This window comes from Achroia grisella, unplaced genomic scaffold, assembly GCF_030625045.1.
Source record: "Achroia grisella isolate CSIRO2021 unplaced genomic scaffold, CSIRO_AGI_Agris_v1 utg461, whole genome shotgun sequence".
NCBI lineage: Eukaryota > Metazoa > Arthropoda > Insecta > Lepidoptera > Pyralidae > Achroia > Achroia grisella.
The window spans coordinates 2,838,612-2,863,219 of record NW_026712871.1 but is presented as its reverse complement, the minus strand read 5'-3'; the positions used below and the strand labels follow the sequence as shown (position 1 = coordinate 2,863,219).

Below are 24,608 nucleotides of genomic sequence, written 5' to 3'. Positions count from 1 at the left end.
TAGATTATATAATAAAAGCAGAAACGAGCTGTGACTCTACATTTATTTTTATAAACAGATATTTTTGTATAGTTTTTAGAATTATTATCTATGTGTATTCAATTTCAATTTGAACATTGTTTTCCTTAATATATGTTAATATTCATAAGCGGCTCGAGTATCATAATGATGAATAAATGATTTTTACTTTTTTTTATTTCACACGCTCATAATTTCTCCCCTCCGATCGATCAGCCGTCCAATTCAAACGGGGATCGAAATTACCTGAGCCGAGATTCAAACCCCGAGCGGTGCCCTCAGACGACGGTGTCGTCGTATCCGTCAGGCGGGAGTTGTCCTTCAGCCGCTCCATAAGTCCTTTGATTGTTTAGTTTAAGTTTCGGCACTGTTTGGTCTTTTCTATCAAGATTCTGTTATATTATATTACTTGTATAAGTATTGAAGTTATGTGCCAATATAAAATAAAAAAAAAATACTCCCCACCGTGGGGAGTATTTTTTTTTTTTTTATTTTATATCATATGATAACGTGGGGGCCCCACGTTATCATATGATACACGTGATACCATTCCAGAGTACTGACATGTCATTATTATAAGGGTGAACTATTTTTTACTTTATGTATAGTCTGGCTGTTGTTCTCTGCCAGTCAACCGTCACGTTGATCAGAGATCATATGGCAATTCACTTTAATAATTAATTGAAAGAAAAAGACTAAAGTTAGAACGAATAGATACAGAAAAATAATACATATATATACATATGTAAATATATAAATATACTAATATACCAATATAAAATATATAATAATAATCTATAATAATCTCAGGACAATTCACACAGCGCCATCTAGACCCAAGTTAAGCTAGCTAAAGCTTGTGTTATGGGCACTAGATAACTGATACATATACATAGATATTTTTTTTTGTAAATACATACATATTATACATAGAAAACACCCAGACCGATACAAACAATCATACTCATGTATACAAATGTTTGTGCCGTGCGAGGAATCGAACCTGCGACCATCGGTCGTAAAGCGGTGTGCTTGACCGCTAAACCACCGAGGTCGTCAAAATATATGTTTATGGATTACATATAAATAAAATATAAATTTAAACTACATATAATAAATATTAATATAATCTCATGGAGTTTATATAATCTCACATCTCGATAGAATTTCGGCTGAATACTATTAAAGAAATTTGGAATAATGTGTGTGATTGTGGAATGAACTACCTGCCGAGGTTTTCTCGAGAGACTACAGCATGGGGTTTTTCAAGAAGGGTATATAAGGTTTCTTAAGGGTCGGCAACTCGTGATACCCCTGGTGTTTCAGGCGTCCATAGGCTACGGTAACCGTTTACCATCAGATGGGCCGTATGCTTGTTTGCCACCTAAGTGGTATAAAAAAAAATGTTCACGCAAGAATTTTTAATACGATTCAGTATTTAACAACCCTAAATTTTCACCCTTCTGATATCAAACCTTATTTTTTTAACAGCGATATCAATTTATATTTATTACCCTTAAATAAATTCAAAACATCTATTAAATCATATTTACTGTGCAAAGTCTATTTCTCACTAAACGATTACTTGAATGACGAGCGTGCATGGCAATAGTTGTTCATGTTCGGGATTTTCATTTAATGTTAGACATAGACACCTATATAAATATCTATGTATTGTAAATAAACTGGATTAAAAAAAAAAGTAATTCATTTGAGTTTCTTGGCAGTTCTTCTCGATTGGATCTATATACCGAACTGGACGGTAGGGAAAAAAAATATAATGTAAAAACTTGACGTTCATAAGCGGCTAAAATGTCCTACATGAATAAATGATTTTTGAATTTGAATGTGAATATATCACTACCTACTTGCCCTGGCTTCACACGGGTGTACATGTATTATACATATAAACCTTCCTCTTGAATCACTCTATCTATAAAAAAACCGCTTCAAAATCCGTTGCGTAGTTTTAAAGATTTAAGCATACATAGGGACAAACAGCGACAGCGACTTTGTTTTATATTATGTAATGAAAACATTTGACATGACATCTAGTGGTATAATTCAAATTTATTGATACAGTAAGATCATTTAAATAATTGGTGCTTTTATTAATATCTTTAATAGTTCAGCCGGAATCCGACAGATGGCGGTATCAAAGGCAGGGGCAGATCGTGAACTTGTGATGCCCTGGGCTAAATCTACTTAGAGCCCTACCTAATTATATTACTCAACTAAAATAATACACAGACCAAAAACAAGCGACCAGAGATTCCCCGTTCCTTTCTATAGACGCGCACTTGCATGAGTTGATTGATCTCAGTGTTGCCAACCTTATGATAGGAAAGGGGATTGTTAGTAATGTGGACTGATGATCTTATTGCTAGCAATGTACCATGTCAGGTTGACCTCCACGCGGTTCCTCCTGGAAACCAACGTGTTAAATTCCTGGTGAATTTGTCACGATGTGCTAACTGACCTGACCTCATGCTCATCTTATCATCCTCCACTGGTGCTGCCAGCGTATACCGTTAGCGCAGGCGGGTGCACCATTCCATTAACATCCACGAAAAAAAACCTTATGATAGGTTAACATTCTAGATATTTTTTTATATTCTAAATATCGTTTCAGTGAGGACCGGTGGCCCTTTGTATCCTCGGGGCCCTGGGCTGCAGCCCAAAAAGCCCTTAGGTAGATCCACCCCTGATCAAGGGTACATTATATTCATTTATACATATAAATAAAATTGGAGTGTCTGTTTGTAATATTGAAATAACCGTTTTTTACTACATGCATATGAATATATACGGTTAACAGTACATATACCAAAATAACATTTTTTTACAATTTTCGACTGTCTGTCTGTTTGTTTCGGCTAATCTCTGAAATGGCTGCACCGATTTTGACGGGACTTTTTTTGACAGGTAGCTGATGTAATAAGGAGTAACTTGGGCTACTTTTATTTTAGGAAGTTACGGGAACAGTTAGTTATTAAATAAAATACAAAAATCATTTATTCATGTAGGACATTTTAGCCGCTTATGAACGTCAAGTTTTTACATTATAATTTATTTTTTTCCCTACCGTCCAGTTCGGTATATAGATCCAATTGAAAAGAAAATTATATCGTAGAATTTCACAAGAAACCGAATCGTATACAAACTTAAAAACTCCTATAACGAACTATTTGATCAAAATAAATACAAGTAGGTAATACTTAAACAAGTTTAACATTTTAATTAATATTTAAACAAACAATTTTAACATTTAATTGTCTTTTTTTGCGTAAATCGATCGATATACTCAATTGTCTGCAGACTCGACTGGCTATTGTAAAAATCTCGTTGATTGTTATTAACTTTGAACAGCCGAAATTTCAGGGTCACATCTTTTATAATCTGTACAAGCACTATATATAAATAGTTATTATCACGTACACTAATTAATATTGTAAATGTGTATTTGCTTGTCCGTGCGTTATTTATACATATAAATAAAATTGGAGTGTCTGTTTGTGATTTGTAATAACAGTTTTTACTACATGCAATGTAAATACGGTACATACACCAAAATATTTTTTTTTACAGTTTTTGTCTGTCTTTCTGTCTGTTTGTTTGTTCCGGCTAGTCTCGGAAATGGCCGGACCGATTTTGACAGGACTTTTTTTGGCAGGTAGCTGGTGTAATAAGGAGTAACTTAGGCAACTTTTATTTTATAAAAATAAAGTTAAGTTCCACGCGGACGAAGTCGCGGGAAGAAGTATACTATAAGTTTATTAAAGTATAGAATCTATAGAATACTTAATTATAAATGAACTAATACTGACCGCAGCTGGCCTTTACAGCTTCACCGGACGATAGGGGGCGAGTGCAGATGACACAAACCAAAGGACTTATGGAGCGGCTGAAGGACAACTCCCGCCTGACGGATACGAAAGTCTGAGAGCACTGATAGGGGTTCGAACCTCGGCTCAGGCAGTCAGAGGCCAGAGCCAAAGTAATCTATGTGACATTGACAAGTGGATGACGGATGATTGAACATAGGCAGCGGGAGTTTTGGAGCGAAAGTGTTTATATTATTATAAAAACAAATAAGAGATAGGTAATTGTGAATATTGTAGGCATTGAGGTGTTTCTCTCCCCAACCAACCGGCATTACGCCTATGTAAGTCATCAGGATACTAGTGATTTTAAAACAAGTATGTTTGTAACTTTTTACTTTCTATAGTCTATCCTTTACATTTAGCAAGATTATTAGATTTTTAAGTACTAATGTAATATTTGACATTAGACTTTAATACTAAAACTTTATAGTTTACTAGCTTTTGCCTGCGGCTTCGCTCGCGTTAATTTATCCCTTTAGGGGCGGAATTTATCGAAATCCTTCCTTAGGGGATGCCTACGTCATAGTAGATTTATACATGCAATGTCTCAGCCCGATCGGTTTAAAATTGACAAGGTTTCAAACAAACTTACATCGCCTATTTTATCCCCTTGGGGGTAGAATTAATCAAAATCCTTTCTCAGCGGATGCTTACGTTATAACATCTACCTGCATGCCAAATTTCAGCCCGATCCGTCCAGTGGTTTGGGCTGTGAGTTGATAGATCACTATGTCAGTCACCTTTGAGTTATATATATATAGATTTTCTAATGTTTGTAACTTTGTACAGTCTATCTATACTTACTTAGCGTTTTACTTACTAATAACATTGAACCCCAACAAATAACATTCCACAACTTGTTTTTCGATTTTTACTCATTTTTTACACAGATGCTGTTTTATACATTTCAATACTCTTTTAATAAATATATCAATAACTTGACACAACAATAACATAATAGTTGCTTTCACAAATAGAATGTGCACAGGCTGTCCAAACAAATTCGTATGTTTATGAACAGTCGACATATCAGGTTCATATTTTTTTTTTATAATATGATGGTGGCAATCAAGCATACGGCCCATCTGATGGTAAACGGTTACCGTAGCCTATGAACGCCTGAAACACCAGGGGTATCACGCGTTGCCGACCCTTAAGAAACTTTAATATACCCTTCTTGAAAAACCCCATGCTGTAGTCTCGTGGGAAAACCTCGGCAGGTAGTTCATTCCACAATGTAAGTGTACGCGGGAGGAAGCTCCTCTGAAACAACACTGTTCGGGACCACTTAGGTTCCAGCGTGTGGGGATGAATTCCTTGTCGATGGCGAGCGATGTGATGGTAAAAGGTGGCTGTCGGCATCATGTAGAACAATTCCTCAGAACAGAGTCTATATATTTATTATATACTACTGTTTCACATCGATATTGTCGAAAAATCTGATATTTAATATTAAAAGAAGGTAGTTTCATTATTACTCGGTATCGTTAAACTAGTTGCATATAACCCCCACTCGTATCTTCTCTGTATAAAAGGGAGGGTTTTTGTAAGCCGCGGCACTCAGGCCGATAGAGGATCAAAATTACGACGGCCTGAGCCGAGGTTCGAACCCCTAGTGGTGCCTTCAAACTAAAGTCGTATCCGTCAGGCAGGAGTTGGCCTTCAGCCGCTCCATAAGTCCTTCCTTTGGTTTGGAGTGCCATCTGCACTCGCCCCCTATCGTCCGGTGAAGCTGTAAAGGCCAGCTGCGGCCAGCATTAGAGTAGTCCGAAAAAAAAAGGCCGCGGCATTCGGTGTTTGAGCACAGGATGTGCTGGTTGTATTTGAATTGCTAAAGTGAATTGTATTAGAGACATAGTTAAGTTATTGTTATATAGTTGTTATTTTATTATGATACATACTTTTACTATTACATAGAGTTGATATATCTTACACTACCTGACCATATTTATTTGTTTACTAACTTTTATCCGCTCGCATTGAATAAAAAATATTTGTTTTTTTTTTTAATAAAAATCCTATGTTCATTCTAATACCTTCAAGAACATGTGTACAAGATTTCATGATGATCGGTTCAATAGTTTTTGCGTGAAAGTGTAACAAACAGCCTTACATTCGCGACTTCGTCCGCGTGGTTATAACTTTGTTATTCTAAAATAAAAGTAGCCTAAGTTACTCCTTATTAAATCAGCTACCTGCCAAAAAAAGACCCGTCAAAATAGGTACAACCATTTCAGAGATTAGCCGGAACAAACAGACCGACAGACATACAGACAAAAATTATAAAAAATGTTATTTTGGTATATGTACCGTATTTATATTCATGTGCATGTAGTAAAAAACGGTTATTTCAATATTACAAACAGACACTCCAATTTTATTTATATGTATAGATATTTAGGAATGTCCTTCATACAGGTCATTACAATGACCTAGTAAGGACAGCAGTGTCATAATGTTATGTTGGGACTTAAATATAATATAAATAATCTGATTCTTCTTTTTTAATATACTGTTTTTTTTCTTCTTGTAATTTATATTGTCTTTTAAAATGTGTATGCGTGTATATCTATTTTTTATAACAAATTTATTAATATTATTATTATTAAAGAGGATAAAATAGAGGATTTTATCCCCTTGGGGGTAGAATTAATCAAAATCCTTTCTTAGTGGATGCCTACGTCATAAAATCTACCTGCATGCCAAATTTCAGCCCGATCCTTCCAGTGGTTTGGGCTGTGCGTTAGTAGATCACTATGTCAGTCACCTTTGAGTTATATATATTTAGATTTCAGCCCGATCCGTCCAGTGGTTTGGGCTGTGCGTTGATAGATCACTATGTCAGTCACCTTTGAGTTATATATATTTAGATTTCAGCCCGATCCGTCCAGTGGTTTGGGCTGTGCGTTGATAGATCACTATGTCAGTCACCTTTGAGTTATATATATTTAGATTGATAGTAACATTACAGTAAGTTTTCGTCAACAACACAACAGCAATTTAATTTACTAAAATTTCGTTATGTCGACTAGCACATGTATCTCACGACAATGAACACAGCGCCATCTAGTGTCAAGCTAAACGGAGCTTGTGTACTAGACAAGTGACACAAATAAATAGATACATTTATTTAAGAATTCGTAATAATTACATAATATAAAACAAAGTCGCTGTCGCTGTCTGTCCGTCCCTATATATGAATCTTTAAAAATACGCAACGGATTTTGAACCGTTTTTTTTAATAGATAGAGTGATTCTAGAGGATGGATTATATGTATTACATGTACACCCGGACGAAGCCGGGGCGAGCTATTATTCGTATAAACGCACATAACCGATACAAACAATCATACTCATGAATACAAATGTTTGTATAGTACGACAACTCAAAAATGACCTGTACTTCAAACTTAACTAATTTACAGTAATAACTAAATAAATAAAATCATCATCATCATCATCGCAGCCCGGAAGACGTCCACTGCTGGATATAGGCCTCCCCCAAAGATCTCCACGACGATCGGTCCTGCGCTGCTCGCATCCAATGCCTTCGAGCGATCTTGACCAGATCGTCGGTCCACCTTGCTGTAGGCCTTCCTACGCTGCGTCAATGACTAAATAAAATAAAAATAAAAAGTCTATTGCTATACTAATATTTTTACATTTGGTTTATATTATTATTAATGAACGGTAAAGCTTGTCTTCCGACATAGGCCTCCTCTAAAGATTTCCATTCTGTCCTTACGAGTCCATATTGGACCGGCTATTTTCCTGTAATACCTAAACTGTGTTAAATAAAAAACATTTATATTCCTATTTGATATAAGAATTAAATTACTTCAAAAATATTTTAAACTTTCTATGCAGACTGTATTACAAGTTAATTATTCATGAATAGAATAAAAATTAAATGTTATATATGTATTTTCTATACAAGTGTAAGGAAAATATTATTGTTGAAGCCATTATAAATGTGAGTCTATCTGTGTGTTGGCACAGTGTGGAGCAGGTAGCCCTGGAGGACCAGCACCATGTTACCAACAATAGTCTGCAGTCTACTGAACACCATCTTCGTGACGACACTAAGCCTCTACCGAGGTTTGCCACAAGTAAGATTTATTATGTTATTGGAAAAACGAACAAAAATATACTTTCATCCCAATTCCTATAGCATTTTTACGTATAAAGTTTCATTCCAATACCTATAGCATTTTTCCGTCTAAAGTTTCATCCCAATATCTATAGCATTTTTACGTCTAAAGTTTCATCCCAATATCTATAGCATTTTTACGTCTAAAGTTTCATCCCAATATCAATAGCATTTTTCCGTCTAAAGTTTCATCCCAATATCTATAGCATTTTTCCGTCTAAAGTTTCATCCCAATATCTATAGCATTTTTACGTCTAAAGTTTCATCCCAATATCTATAGCATTTTTACGTCTAAAGTTTCATTCCAATACCTATAGCATTTTTACGTGTAAAGTTTCATACTAATTTCTTCTGTTATTTTTACGTGTAAAATTTCATCCCAATGCCTCAAGTCATTTTTGTGAAAAATTTCATCCCAATTCCTAAAGCATTTTTATGTGTAAAGTTTCATACTAATTTCTTCTGTTATTTTTACGTGTAAAATTTCATCCCAATGCCTCAAGTCGTTTTTGTGAAAAATTTCATCCCAATTCCTAAAGCATTTTTATGTGTAAAATTTCATCCCAATTCCTGAAGTCGTTTTTGTGAAAAATTTCATCCCAATTCCTAAAGCATTTTTATGTTTAAAATTTCATACTAATTTCTTCTGTTATTTTTACGTGTAAAATTTCATCCCAATGCCTCTAGTCGTTTTTACGTGTAAATTCTATCTCAATTTTTTTTACGTGTAAAATTTATTACCAACTCCTCCAGACAATTTCAGAAGGGTGATGGTAGAAGCGTGAGGAGGCCTGCTACCATACCAGATCCTCTTCTCGCCAGCTCACCCGCAGCATCATTACCATGATCCACTGTGCTCTTTTAACCTAAACCTCGTCATTTTACCCCAGGGTCCAGGACAGTGGTCTGTGGAAGAAATAGGAGGAAACTGCGGGATCGTGCCATACCCCAGCAGTCTGGTTCTCGCCAGAGAAACACTTAATAGCACTGCTGATATTTATGATGGAAGCTTAAGGCTGCCGTATGGAATCGACAATACCTACTCTGTAAGTATCATTATATTTCGATTTCAGAGGAGTTTCCTCCCGCGTACACTTAGATTGTGGAAGGTAGTCCACCTGCCGAGGTTTTCAATAGAGACATGGGGTTTTTCAATAATATTATGATGACCATCAGATAGGCCGTATGCTTGTTTACCACCATCGTAGTATAAAAAAATGATAATTAAATTTCTTTTTAGATTACTCTAAGATACACCAAGCTGGACAGCGGCGGCGCAGACAACCGAGTGTCGAGTCAGACCTATGGACAATTTCTGTATAGATACACCGTGAACACCAACATAGGACAGTGCCGAAGAACAGCTGAGACTTATCCCTTCTATTTCCCCATACCAGCGGTGAGTACCATCCATCTTACCCATCAGAGGTTAAGGTCCAATTTTGCACAACAAAAATCTGCAGATTCTGCCAAACTGAAGAGGAAACGCCACTGCACATCCATGTGGCTGTAGCCCACTCATGCATAAACGAAATATCTCCTTTGGAAAGTTTACACTCTATCCCGAGGAGATAAAAACCATCGCTCCTAAGAATATCCTTCAATTCTTGTCCCTGCCGGGTCTAGGTAGCGAACTTTGAAAAGGGCGAGCACAATAGATCTATACAGGTCGCAGTGCTACAAATCCATGCACCTAAAAAAAACCAATTTCACGAAGTAAACAGATCGCGTTTAGTCCGAACTAAACACAGTTAAAATGTTTAAACATTTTAACTGTGTTTAGTTCAAAGCTTCATTTTGCATTCCACCGCTACAATCTGAACTAGTTCCCGCTAAACTCGTTTACAAATTCTGAACGCTCGATTTCTTACAGTTAACTCCCCTCAAATAAACTTAATTTAAGCACTTTCGAATAGTCATAAATTTTTTTTTTATCTACCGATCGTTCGGAAAGCTGTCTCATTACAAGAAGAACAAGAAACTTGTGTGTTGCTCTTTTAAATAATCCTTGTAAGTTTACATTTACAAGTCGAAACGTGTGAATACAAACTACCAACCAGCACTAATTTATTTGAGTCAAATATAAATATACAATAAGATTAAATCAGTCGTAGTGATAAGAGCAGACCAGTCCCTACAAGCAGCACCCGTTCACGAGTATGATCATACAAAATTACCCGCAATACCATCAACAGTCGACTTTTACGTAACGAGTTTTTAAGGATCCAGAAATGCGTAAACTCGCTTTTGCCCGCGGCTTCGCTCGCATTAATTTATCCCCTTGGGGGTATAATTAATCAAAATCCTTTCTTAGCGGTTGCCTACGTCATAACATCTACCTGCATGCCACATTTCAGCTCGATCCGTCCAGTGGTTTGGGCTGTGCGTTGATAGATCACTATGTCAGTCACCTTTGAGTTATATATATTTAGATAGCTGTTCCCGCGGTTTTTCCTGCGTGAAATTTATAGCCTATATGCTATTCTGATATGACTATGACGTAGCCATCCCCTAAGAAAGGATTTTGATGAATTCCACCGCTAAGAGGACATCCCAACGCGAGCGAAGCTGCAGGCAAAATCTAGTATAATTATAAATGTCAAGTGTAATGCAGACGAAGCTGCGCTGGTTAGCTAGTATTAAACGAATCTTGTAATCTTTTTCAGGGCAACTACAGGTTCACAGACTATGTCTACAACTATAAGGATTACTACCTGCCCACTGTAGGAATCTACGGCGTGTACAGGGTCACGGCGCTGCTGGTACGTGGTCAGCAGACCCTCGGCTGTACCATCCTGAAGATCGCCTTCGAGTAAACCCAACAATATAACTTACAGAATTCTCTTCGATGTATTAATTGAAACTTTCAACAGCTTATTCCTTACTATAACTCACTTGCCATTCCCCCAGTCTTGAAGGGTAATTTTACCATCAGTTGAGCCGCAAGCTTCTTTGTCCCCTATGCTATAAAAAATAAAGTGTTCTCTGTCTTTACTATTTTTATTATTAATATTATTAAATCTGAGCCGAAAGCTCGTTTGTCCCTTATGCTATAAAAAATAAAGTTTTGTTTATTGTTACTTTGTTTATTATTATTACATTACATTAACTATATTACATTACCTATGTTTAGTGCAAATAAATTTGATTTGATTTAAAAAAAACATGGTACGAGGCGTGATAGTGGCGTCTTCAGAAATGACAACGCATGAGTATAACGGGAGTGATATGATAACGTGATGTCGGTTGTGCTGTATGTGATAGTGATGATTAATCATCATCATCTGCTTCTTCCTTATCCCATTTATTTGTGGTCGTCGTAATATGTTTTTCTCTTCCATTCATCCCTGTTCGCAGTCATCTCGTTATTTACTTCCTTTCTCACCATATCATCTTTCACACAGTCCATCCATCTCTTTTTCGGCCTTCCTCTGCCCTTATAACCATCCACATTCATATGTAACACCTTTCTTAAAATATTATCCTCGTTCCTACGCATTACATGTCCATACCATGATAGACGATTACTCTTCAACCTCTCTGACACCGGCGCCACTTTCACACTTCCTCTAATGTATTCATTCCTTATCTTATCCATTCTTGTCACACCACACATCCACCTCAACATTCTCATTTCAGTTGCATGCAGTCGTCTTTCATCCGTCGCCTTTACGGGCCAGCACTCTGATCCATACAAGACACCAGTCCGGATCATGGTCTTGTAAATATGTTAAGCTTAAGGTGATAGTGATGATTAATTTCAGAAAAATATCGATATATCGATGTACGAATAACATCGAATAAGAATATCGATGTTTGTTTCATATCATTCATTTCTTTATCGATATATCGAAACATCGGTACTAAATAACAGTTTTTTTTCTGTTAAATGAATATCACTTATTGCTACCAGGTCCGTCAGTCCCACGTTTTGCTCTTTAGAATAGAAGAATAGTATTCAGCCGTTATGTGTGTAAAGCGATGACTAATAAAAAACAAAATAGAAATAGAAATAATCTTTATTCAAATAAACTCATTACAAGCACTTTTGAATAGTCATATTTTGATTCTACCACTCATTCGGAATGCAGATTCATCACAAGAAGAACGAGCAAGAAACTTGTGTGTTGCTCTTTTAAATAATCCTTGTAAGTTTACATTTACAAGTCAAAACGTGTGAATACAAACTACCAACCAGCACTATATTTTTGGGTCAAATATAAATATACAATAAGATTAAATCAGTCGTAGTGATAAGAGCAGACCAGTCCCTACAAGCAGTTTAAAGTTTTTGTTTGGAGTATTAAATATATTATCAGACTCGTGATCGCGTTGCTGTGTCTAAGGTTCTTGAATAAAATAATATTGCGACTATAAATTGAGATGTAAGCTATCCTATCTTTCAAGTTGGATCAAATTTCACACAATATGCAAATCAAATTTGCAATCGGTTCAGTAGTTTAGGAGTCCATCGCGGACGAACAACGTGACACGTAATCTAAATACATATAACTCAAAGGTGACTGACGTAGTGATCTTTCAACACACAGTCCAAACCACTGGACGGATCGGGTTGAAATTTGGCAAGCAGGTAGATGTTATAACGTAGGTTTCCGCTAAGAAAGGATTTTGATTAATTCTGCCCCAAGGGGACAAAATAAGGGATGAAAGTTTGCACAAACCTTCTTAGATTTTGTAGGCCCTAATTTTATACACGCTAAACAAAAGTAAAAACTACTCTACCTAATTACTAATAATACTTAAATCATATATATAGAAGACGATTAGCAAAATACTATATATATATATATGTACTTGTAATTGGCCTCGGTTTTGAGGGTCATGCATATGACTGACTGCATATTTGGCACACTTGTACAGAATGTTTGTGTATGTCTTTGTATAACTTTCGCGTTTCGAAGAGTGTGGAATAAACAACTTACTGTTAACTAGCTACTCGCCCCGGCTTTGTCTGTGTACACGTATTATACATATAAACCTTCCTCTTGAATCACTCTATCTATTAAAAAAACTAAAAAAAAAATCCGTTGCGTAGTTTTAAATATTTGAGCATAAGAATAGGATAGAAAATCATTTATTCAAATAAACTTACATTGAAGCACTTTTGAATAGTCATAACATTTTTTTAATCTACCGCTCATTCGGAAAGCTGTCTCATCACAAGAAGAACGAGAAAGAAACTTGCGTGTTGCTCAAAAGAGCATAATAAATTATTTTATTATTACTTTATTTAAATAATTGTATTATTACTTTACATTTTTAAGTTCAAGTGTGTGAATACAAACCACCAATTAGCACTAATTCAATTAAATACTCAAATAGAGAAAATATTATACATATATTGGGCTCCCTAAAATATGGTCGAGCGCAGTGATGGCTGGCTCATCCATCATACTCGTTAACGAGTGCTGCTTGTAGGGACTGGTCAGCTCTTATCACTACGACTGATTTACTCTTTAGTTACTTAACCAGTTGGTTGTGTATTTAATATTTTTTCTATTTGAATTCTTTAAAAGAGCAACACGCAAGTTCCTTGCTCGTTCTTCTTGTGATGAGACAGCTTTCCGAACGAGCGGTAGATTAAAAAATGTAATGACTATTCAAAAGTGCTTCAATGTAAGTTTATTTCAATAAATGATTTTCTATTCTATTCTATTCTTGTTCTTTGGACTAGATAGCGTAGTGTGTTTGTCCTAGGTTATTATTATTATTAATGGATGATAATGTAATGGGGGTGCACCATTACATTATCATCCATTAATAATTATATTGCCTGCGTTATCTATATGCAATATCATATGCTGGTGGTCACTCTATTCTCCCAAGTTTGAATTTAAATGAATCTGTATTATTGTAAACATGTACAACATTTAATTAAAAGAATACGAGCTGAGTTTCTTGTCAGTTCTCATCTCGAAATCATTCCGAACTGACGGTAGATTTGACATATCATAAGAGTCAATAATAGACCTACATGAATATAGATATTTTGAATTTGAATTTGAATATACGCTGACAGAGCACCAGTGGAGGATGGTAGCATGAGACACCTGAAAGACGAGTCATGCGGACAAAAGAGAAGAAAATATATAACTTTAATTTTGACACAGACAATACGTTTCGAACCCGTGACATTCGTTAATTAAAGCCGTGACTATCGTTACTAAACCACTATACCATCATGGACTATACATTCACTGAATATTTAAAATAAATACTATATACGAGTATACTTGTTTTGTAAATAAATTCCATTCATATATATAACTAACTGTCCCGGCAAACGTTGTTTTGACTTAAAATAAAAAAAATTAGGGGTGGACTACCCCTAACATTTAGGGGGATGAAAAATAGATATCGGCCGATTCTCAGACCTACTCAAGACGCTCACAAAATTTCATGAGAATCGGTTAAGCCCTTTCGGAGGAGTATGGGAACGAAAACTGTGACACGAGAATTTTGAGATTTTTTTTTTGAATTTGAATTTATATATAAGATTGAGCGTATTTTTATCAAATAGTTACATTTGATTAGAGATCATATATTTTATACCATATACTAACTACACACACCGGCTCCGCACGGGTGTACATTTATTATACATATAAACCATCCTCTTGAATCACTCTATCTGTTATATATACATCTGTTAAATCATATTTACTGAGCAAGGCCTATTACTCACTAAACGATTACTTGAATGACGAGCGTGCATGGCAATAGTTGTTCATGCACGGGATTTTCATTTAATGTTAGACATAGACACCTATATAAATATACATTGTAAATAAACTGGCTTAAAAAAAAGTAATTCATTTGAGTTTCTTGCCAGTTTTTCTCAATTGGATCTATATACGGAACTGGATGGTAGGGAAAAAATTAAAATTATAATGTGAATAACTTGACTTTCATAAGCGGCTAAAATGTCCTACATGAATAAATGATTTTTGAATTTGAATTAAAATAACCACTTCAAAATCCGTTGCGTAGTTTTAAAGATTTAAGCATACATAGGGACAGACAGCGACAGCGACTTTGTTTTATACTGTGTAATGATACTATATATGCTGTTTTGTAAATCAATATCATTACATTTAGCATATTTTTTAACAAACAGTTACATTTAATGAGAGATCATATATTTTATATCGTAAATTATATTATCTCTGCTTTAATAATAGTGTTGAACAATAGCAAAAATAGAATATACATATGTAAATACACGCTGTGCAAACATACAGGCAAAACAACATGCACAAACAGCTGGCTATAAAACTGTTTGCCATTACCATCCAATAACTATGAGTATTCAATTTAAAAACATATTTATTACACTAAACAATACTATAATTATGTATAAATATATTAAAAATATAAAATAATACCTGATAGATATATATATGTATACAATATATTGCCTAGTGATTTAAAAGATGCATAAATAAATATATAATGCATAAATGAAAGATTTATAAAACCAATTTCAAAATTAAACTTAAAAAATGATTTTATTCCGTTGACAAACTTTTTGATGAATGACCGTTACTGTAGCTCAATTCGGAAAGTATTATTGGCATACAAAATACCAGAGTCAGTTATAAAACTGCCAGAAAAAAGATTTAAATCTAAATATATATAACTCAAAGGTGACTGCCATAGTGATCTATCAACGCACAGCCCAAACCACTGGACGGATCGGGCTGAAATTTGGCATGCAGGTAGATGTTATGACGTAGGCATCCGCTAAGAAAGGAATTTTATAAATTCCATCCCTAAGGGATAAATTAACGCGAGCGAAGCCGCAGTCAAAAGCTAGTGATAAATAAAACAGTTCCTTTGCAAAAAAGCTTACTATAAAATTGAAGAATTCGTTAACGATAATAATGTTTTTATAGAAAAACTTAAAATCCATAGCACTGACAATATTATCTGATTACACTAATAATGAGTGCGTAGCGATTTCTATGTTGTATTGTATTTATTTATATAAAAAAACATCTATTAAAAAGAGCAAGACACAAGTTTCTTGCTCATTCTTCTTGTGATGAGTCTGCGTTCCGAATGAGTGGTAGAATCAAAATATGACTATTCAAAAGTGCTTGTAATGAGTTTATTTGAATGAAGATTATTTCTATTTCTCTTTCTATTGGTATTATTATTATTTTGACAGTGTTATTTTGGATTTAGATTATATAATTTTGTACTTTGAAATTCGACACAATAATTATTGTTATGAATAAATAAAATAAATAAATATACATGTACACTAACGCCCAGTCTAAAGTGCTTTTGTAATGTTTAATTGAATAAAGATTATTTCTATTTCTATATATAGAAATAATCTTCATTCAAATAAACTCATTACAAGCACTTTTGAATAGTCATATTTTGATTCTACCACTCATTCGGAACGCAGACTCATCACAAGAAGAATGAGCAAGAAACTTGTGTCTTGCTCTTTTTAATAGATGTTTTTTTTATTCAATTAAACATTACAAAAGCACTTTAGAATAGTCATTAGTACTGTACACAAACTACCTTCTTTACCTTTACCTACATCAATATTATAGAATAAAAATATAAGCACTTTCGAATAAAAACATTATTTTATTTTTTTATTCTACCACTCATTCGGAACGCAGACTCATCACAAGAAGAATGAGAGAGAAACTTGTGTATTTCTATTTTAGATTGATGTAAACAATCATACTTATGAAATACAATGTTTGTATGTTATATTTGTGATGAATTTGCGTTCCGAATGAGTGGTAGAGTACAAAATATGACTATTCAAAAGTGCTTATATTAAGTTTATGTGAATAAAGATTATTTTTATTTCTACAGCAGAATTACCTCGTACTATTTTCTGGGATGAATCTTTCATCGTTACTTTTATTTATTTATTTATTTAATAATAATAATAATCTCAGGACAATTCACAGAGAGCCATCTAGACCCAAGTTAAGCTAGCTAGAGTTTGTGTTATGGGTACTAGATAACTGATACGTATACATAGATATTTTTTTTTGTAAATACATACATATTATACATCGAAAACACCCAGACCGATACAAACAATCATACTCATGTATACAAATGTTTGTGCCGTGCGAGGAATCGAACCCGCGACCATCGGTCGTAAAGCGGTGTGCTTGACCGCTAGACCACCGAGGTCGTCAATATTTAAACTCTTTATTGCACCAGACAAAGAAAACACACTAAATGATATTTTACATAAACTGATACAAAAGGCGATCTAATCGCTAAGCAATCTCTTCCGGACCAGTAGAGAAAGTAACATTAAGATAAGTAGTTTCTGAGTTATTTCTCATCAAATTACTAACAGTCATTAAAATATTTTAATATAAACTAGATGCAAACACGGCTTCGCTCGGGTGAAATGTGGGTAGATATTTCTGTAGTCATCGGTTCTCATGGAATATTAAAAGTAAGCAAGGCATAGATTTGTGAAGCTACGTTCATTGTGTTTAATAAATATACTAAATAAAAAGTGCAAAAGTTATTATACAAATAATTTTAATGTTTTTTTTAAAACTTTAAGTTGGTCTAAAAAGAACTTGTATCCAGAGCCGTAAAACAAATTAATAAAAAAAATTGCCAAATTTGTCTCGAAATCGGCCAATTTCGGGTTTAAAGAAAAAACATACTCTTTTATCATAAAAAAGTGTCAAAAACAATATTTTCGCGAAACGTCAACGACCGAAGAAAATGCTAGTGAAATGAAAAGATGGCGACTGCGGTTTGTTTGTCAGTGTCATTAGAATTTAACGAAATACTCCATAATCCGAATTTTGCGGATATATGTTGTCGACCCGAAATCAATATTATTTTATGTTTTGTTATTCACATAAGCTTTCGTTCGAGTCTACCATACCCCTTGGAACTATTAATATAGATACCCTATGGAACTACCCTATGGATCTACCGTACCCTATGGAATTATTAACATAGATAGATAGACAAGGGTCTTCTAAATTATTCTAATCCTTGTTGAGAAGCGACAGCAAATGGTAACATATTATAATACCAGCTGCGTTTCCCGTACCACCCGCCAGAAACTAAAATACCATCCTGATCATCTGGATGAATGGCGGTCCTCCACAGTGCAGTTTTCTAGTATGAACTGCAACGAAGGAAACAAGTTTCTGTTTGGTTCCTGTTCACGCGCTCGATAATTTTAAATGTTGCATTCTCAATGAGGCAAAAGATAATCTATAATCTTATATATAAAATTCTCGTGTCACAGTTTTCGTTCCCATACTCCTCCGAAACGGCTTGACCGATTCTCATGAAATTTTGTGAGCGTATTGAGTAGGTCTGAGAATCGGCCAACATCTATTTTTCATCCCCTAAATGTTAGGGGAATGAAAAATACCCTAAATTTTTATTTTGTAGACAAAATTTATAGTTTCTATTTTTTTATGATACAATATACAAAAATACATACAATCCTAAATTTTACCCTTCTATCATCAACCCCTATTTTTTTATAGCGTTATTAATTTATATGGCAAAACAACGTTTGCCGGGACAGCTAGTATATATATAAACGTCTATGTGACAGACTCGACCCATTGGCTTTGCGGCGTGACATTGTATCTCTGTGCATTTTCTACGGCATATATCACAGGGAGTGTTCTGAGGAATTGTTCGGATTAATACCAGCTGCTGAGTTTCACCACCGTACCACCCGCCAGAAACTGAAATACCATCCTGATCATCTGGATGAATGGCGGTCCTCCACAGTGCGTTTCCCACTTTTTGCCACGCACAACCACATTGTGGGATCACCTTCCAGCAATGGTATTTCCCAACCGATATTGAAACCTTCAAGAAAAGAGCTTATTCCTTCTTAAAAGGCCGGTATCGCACTTGCAATGCCCCTGGCGTTGCGAGTGCTCATGGGCGGCGGTAATCACTTACCATCAGATGAGCCGCAAGCTCGTTTGTCTCTTATGCTATAAAAAAACATATATATGACATGGTATCCATCATCACACAATAGATTTTGAAACCCATGGTACTTGATGCACGTTGTTTTTACTGAGAACAATAGAGTTCTCTCCAGGTCATTACACACTTTAAATATGGTTGAGCGCAGTGATGGCTGGCTCATCCATCATACTCGTGAACGAGTGCTGCTTGTAGGGACTGGTCTGCTCTAATCACTATGACTAATTTACTCTTCAGTTACTCAACTAGTTGGTTGTATATTTAATGTTTTATCTCTCATAAATTAGTGCTAGTTGGTAGTTTGTATTCACACGTTTCGACTTAAAAATGTAAAGTTACAACAATTATTTAAAAGAGTTACATGCAAGTGTTAAGACTACGATGGTGGCAGACAGGCATACGGCCCATCTGATGGTAAACGGTTACCGTAGCCTATGGACGCCTGAAACACCAGGGGTGTCACGCGTTGCCGACCCTTAAGAAACCTTAATATACCCTTCTTTAAAAACCCCATGCTGTAGTCTCTCGAGAAAACTTCAAGAAGCTTCTTGCTCGTTCTTCCTCTACTCTTATTACTCACTAAACGATTACTTGAATGACGAGCGTGCATGGCAATAGTTGTTCATGCACGGGATTTTCATTTAATGTTAGACATAGACACCTATATAAATATAAATCTAAATATATATAACTCAAAGGTGACTGACATAGTGATCTATCAACGCACAGCCCAAACCACTGGACGGATCGGCCTGAAATTTGGCATGCAGGTAGATGTTATGACCGTGGCTATCGAGACTTTGGTATCCCCTAAGAAAGGATTTTGATAAATTCCACCCCTAAGGGGATACATTAAAGCGAACGAAGCCGCGGACAAAAGCTAGTTGTAAATAAACTGGCTTTACAAAAAAAATCAATTGAGTTTCTTACCAGTTCTTCTCAATTGAATCTGTATACTAAACTGGACGGTTGGGAAAAATGTTAATACAAAACATTTTACGTTCATAAGCGGCTAAAATGTCCTACATGAATAAATTATTTGATTCGATTTGTGATAAGACTGCTTTCCGTATGTTTATTACTCTTTTGCATAAAAACTACTAAACGAATACGTATAAAATTTCATACACAAATAAATAATATCCTAGACTTTATTAATAATGATATTTTTTATAGCAATTCCAATGATAAAACCGCGGTATATAGCTAGTTATAATATAATACTAGCTGTATCCGCGAATTTAACAAAAAAGTTAATCAGACAATTTTTCTTAACAAGTACATCTTACAATAATGATATAAAATAAAAGTATTCTAAGTTACTCATTATTACATCAGCTATTACATCCGCTACCTGCCAATAAAAGTCCCGTCAAAATCCGTCCAGTCATTTCAGAGATTAGCCGGAACAAACAGACAGACAAAGAAAAATTGTAAAAAATGTTATTTTGGTGTATGTACCGTATTTATATTCATATGCACGTAGTAATAAACAGTTATTTCAATATTACAAACAGACACTCCAGTTTTATTTATATGTATATATTCTGAGAATATTCATAAAATTTCAACGGTCTATGTACATTGTATATTCTGGTATTTTCATAAAAGAATTACGTACATTCATATTTACATATATAATAACTCGTTTTATATTTTCATATATAAATAACAGTATATAAAATGAGTCTGTTTATACAGTATCAATAAATAGCATGAAAAAAATATAAATAGCCGACCCAAAGCTGGATCCAGCAATAGTTCAGCTGTACGCAGTGAATACTTCTGTATTCATTCTAGAACATTCTAGCACGATGCTGGAGACGATTGTCTGTTGCCTGCTAAATTCTATATTTGTTAATGTCTTAAACCTATATGGTGGGAATGAGTCTGTAAGTAATTTTATTGTTTTTCTCCTAAACTTAATTATTATTATTATTCTTTAATTAAATTTCTTACTTCTAATACCACCTTACTTCCGATGGTCGCGGGTTCGATTCCTCGCACGGCACAAACGTTTGTATTCATTGGTATGATTGTTTGTATCGGTCTGGGTACATTCCGAACTGACGGTAGATTTGACATATCATAAGAGTCTGTAATAGATCTACATGAATAAAGATATTTTGAATTTTACAATTTTTTTTTTATTTTTAGGGTCCTGGCAACTGGGCGATTCAGGAGTTAGGCGCATGCGATGTGGAATACCCCAGCGACCTGTATTTGAGCAGGCAAGAAGTTAATAGCACTGCTGATGTGTTTGATGGAATCCTGAACTTGCCTGATGGCATTGATGACTCGTTTTCGGTGAGTTCTGATTCATTTTTCTGATTGTCCGTCCTGACCACACTTTTACATACAATCACGACACCGTCCTCGCCGGCGAAGACTACGACCTCAAACGCACCATATCGCGATCAGCCCGATCGGTTTAAAATTGACAAAATTTCATCCCCTATTTTATCCCCTTGAAGGGAGAATTAACTAAATCCTTTCTTAGCGGATGACAACGTCATAACATCTACCTGCATGCCAAATTTCAGCTCGATCCGTCCAGTGGTTTGGGCTGTGCGTTATAGATCACTGTCAGTCATCTTTGAGTTATATATATTTAGATTTCAGCCCGATCCGTCCAGTGGTTTGGGCTGTGCGTTGATAGATCACTATGTCAGTTACCTTTGAGTTATATATATTTAGATTCCAGCTCGATCCGTCCAGTGGTTTGGGCTGTGCGTTGATAGATCACTATGTCAGTCACCTTTGAGTTATATATATTTAGATTTCAATCCGTCCAGTGGTTTGGGCTTCCACTATGTCAATCATCTTTGAGTTATATATATTTAGATCAGCGTCCAGTGGTTTGGGCTGTGCGTTGATAGATCACTATGTCAGTCACCTTTGAGTTATATATATTTAGATTTCAGCCCGATCCGTCCAGTGGTTTGGGCTGTGCGTTGATAGATCACTATGTCAGTTACCTTTGAGTTATATATATTTAGATTCCAACTCGATCTGTCCAGTGGTTTGGGCTGTGCGTTGATAGATCACTATGTCAGTTACCTTTGAGTTATATATATTTAGATTCCAGCTCGATCCGTCCAGTGGTTTGGGCTGTGCGTTATAGATCACTGTCAGTCATCTTTGAGTTATATATATTTAGATTTCAGCCCGATCCGTCCAGTGGTTTGGGCTGTGCGTTGATAGATCAGTCAGTTATCAGTTATATATATTTAGATTCCAGCTCGATCCGTCCAGTGGTTTGGGCTGTGCGTTGATAGATCACTATATCAGTCACCTTTGAGTTATATTTAGATAACAATACGAAAATGTAAGGTGGAGTGACACAGTTCAGACACGGCAGTGCTTAGTACACAATATTGAGTTTGTCTTACTAGACATTATTAAATACATTTATTATTTTGATGTATCTAGGTGACTGTGTCCCACAGGTTACTTTGAAGTATAACAGGCTGGATGGTGGTGCAGATGAGAGGGCCACCAGCGAGACCTACAGTCAATTCATATACAGGTACACCAAGAATACAGATCAAGGGCAGTGCCATGAGGCGTCAGAAACATACCCCTTCTACTACCCAATACCCCCGGTAAGTGGTTTTTATTTGACCTGGCAAATTTTTTTTATATATCTCCATTATATAGCATAAAACAAAGTCGCTGTCGCTGTCTGTCCTTATGTGCTTAAATCTTTTAAACTAGGCAACAGATTTTGAAGCGGTTTATTTTAGTAGATAGTGATTCTAGAGGCAGGTTTATATATGTATATAAACTGTCTGTTTGTAATGTTGAAATAACCGTTTTTTTACTATATGAATATAAATACGGAACATACACCAAAATAAAATTTTTTTACAATGTTTGTCTGTCTGTTTGGTCCGGCTAATCTCTGAAATGGCGGGACGGGACTTTTATTGGCCGGTAGCTGATGTAATAAGGAGTAACTTAGACTACTTTTATTTTAGAAAAGTAAAGTTAAATTCCACGCGGACGAAGTCGAGGGTACAGCTAGTTTATTTATATAATAATGGTATGTTTATACTATTTATTGTTATTTTTCAGGATGAATATCAATTCAGTGACTACGTGTACAGCTATAAAGACTACCAGCTACCAACAGAGGGTATATACGGCACCTACAGGGTCAGAAGTTACCTCGTGCAAGGTCAAAACACTGTGGGGTGCACGCAAATAACTATCTCGTTTACAGAATAAACAAACAGACAAATTATAATCCAAACCCGATCATTGAAGAAAAACCTTTTCGAAGAATCAAATAAACTTAAATTTAAGCACTTTTGAATAGTTATATTTTACAATCTACCGCTCATTCGGAAAGCTGTCTCATCGCAAGAAGTACGAGAAACTTGCGTGTTGCTCTTTTAAATAAATGTTTAACTTTATATTACGTTTACATCCAGACGCTTCCCCTGCCACTCGCGCTGCCGGAAATATTGCCGCGTGTCGTGAGTGTCGTTTACACTCAGCCCTCATACTTATTTACCGGGCGACTCTCTCTATCTCTACTCTTGCTTATCTTCCGCTTAAAACACCGGACGACAACTGAGTGAGAGGGCTGAATGTAAAAACACGCTGCCACTCGCGCTGCCAGTCAATCAATCGACATTCGAGGGAGCGCCGAGCAGAGCTAATGGCACGGGACATATCGTGTTTACACTCTCGCGCTGCTCACTTCCCTGCCCACCAATTTACGAGTATGTTGTGACTTATATATCAAGCTACATATGAAATATCCGTCTTCACAATTTACTAATAAATATTATAACAAATTGATGTTTTAATTTCTATTTACAAGTTCAATCCCTAGTCTCGTCCCCTTAGGGAACTAATTTAGTTCTCATTAAGCTAGTTTAATTTGGTCCTGACTAAACTAGGGTATAGGGGGGAAACGCGAGTTAGTAATGTAGATTAATCTTATTGCTAGCAATGTACCATGTCAGGTTGACCTTCACGCGGTTCCCCTGAAAACCGTGATAAATTCATGGTGAATTTGTCACGATGGGCTAACTGACCTGACCTCATGTTCTTATCATCCTCCATTGGTGCCCCACCAGTGTACACCGTTAGCGCAGGCAGGTGCACAATTCCATTATCATCCGTAATAAAAAACTAGGGTACTAATTTAGTCCTGACTAAACTAGGGTACTAATTTAGTCCTGACTAAACTAGGGTACTAATTTAGTCCTAAAAAATTAACTAAACTACTAATTTAGTCCTGACTAAATATAATAATTTAGTCTGACTAAACTAACTTTTAGTCCTGACTAAACTAGGGTACTATAGCTAATTTAGTCCTGACTAAACTACATATAATTTAGTCCTGACTAAACTACGAGATTAATTTAGTCCTGACTAAACTAGGGTACTAATTTAGTGATGACTAAACTAGGGTACTAATTTAGTCCTGACTAAAAAATACTAATTTAGTCCATGACTAAACTAGGGTACTAATTTAGTCCTGACTAAACTAGGGTACAATTTAGTCCTGACTAAACTAGGGTAAATTTAGTCCTGACTAAACTAGG

At 35.4% G+C, this 24,608-nt stretch overlaps 2 protein-coding genes across 2 annotated transcripts; both read left to right on the top strand.

Annotated features, from left to right (window-relative positions):
- Nucleotides 1–7,933: 7,933 nt before the first annotated feature.
- LOC131845337 (uncharacterized) lies at nucleotides 7,934–10,868 on the top strand. The gene is made up of 4 exons (XM_059194386.1): nucleotides 7,934–8,011; nucleotides 8,943–9,098; nucleotides 9,293–9,451; nucleotides 10,719–10,868. Exons 1-4 carry the CDS (start codon nucleotides 7,934–7,936, stop codon nucleotides 10,866–10,868), a joined length of 543 nt encoding a protein of 180 aa, XP_059050369.1.
- Nucleotides 10,869–20,861: 9,993 nt separating this feature from the next.
- LOC131845281 (uncharacterized) lies at nucleotides 20,862–23,277 on the top strand. The gene is made up of 4 exons (XM_059194322.1): nucleotides 20,862–20,939; nucleotides 21,205–21,354; nucleotides 22,497–22,652; nucleotides 23,125–23,277. The coding sequence occupies exons 1-4, from the start codon at nucleotides 20,862–20,864 to the stop codon at nucleotides 23,275–23,277; spliced, it is 537 nt and encodes a 178-aa protein (XP_059050305.1).
- The last annotated feature ends 1,331 nt before the right edge of the window (nucleotides 23,278–24,608 follow it).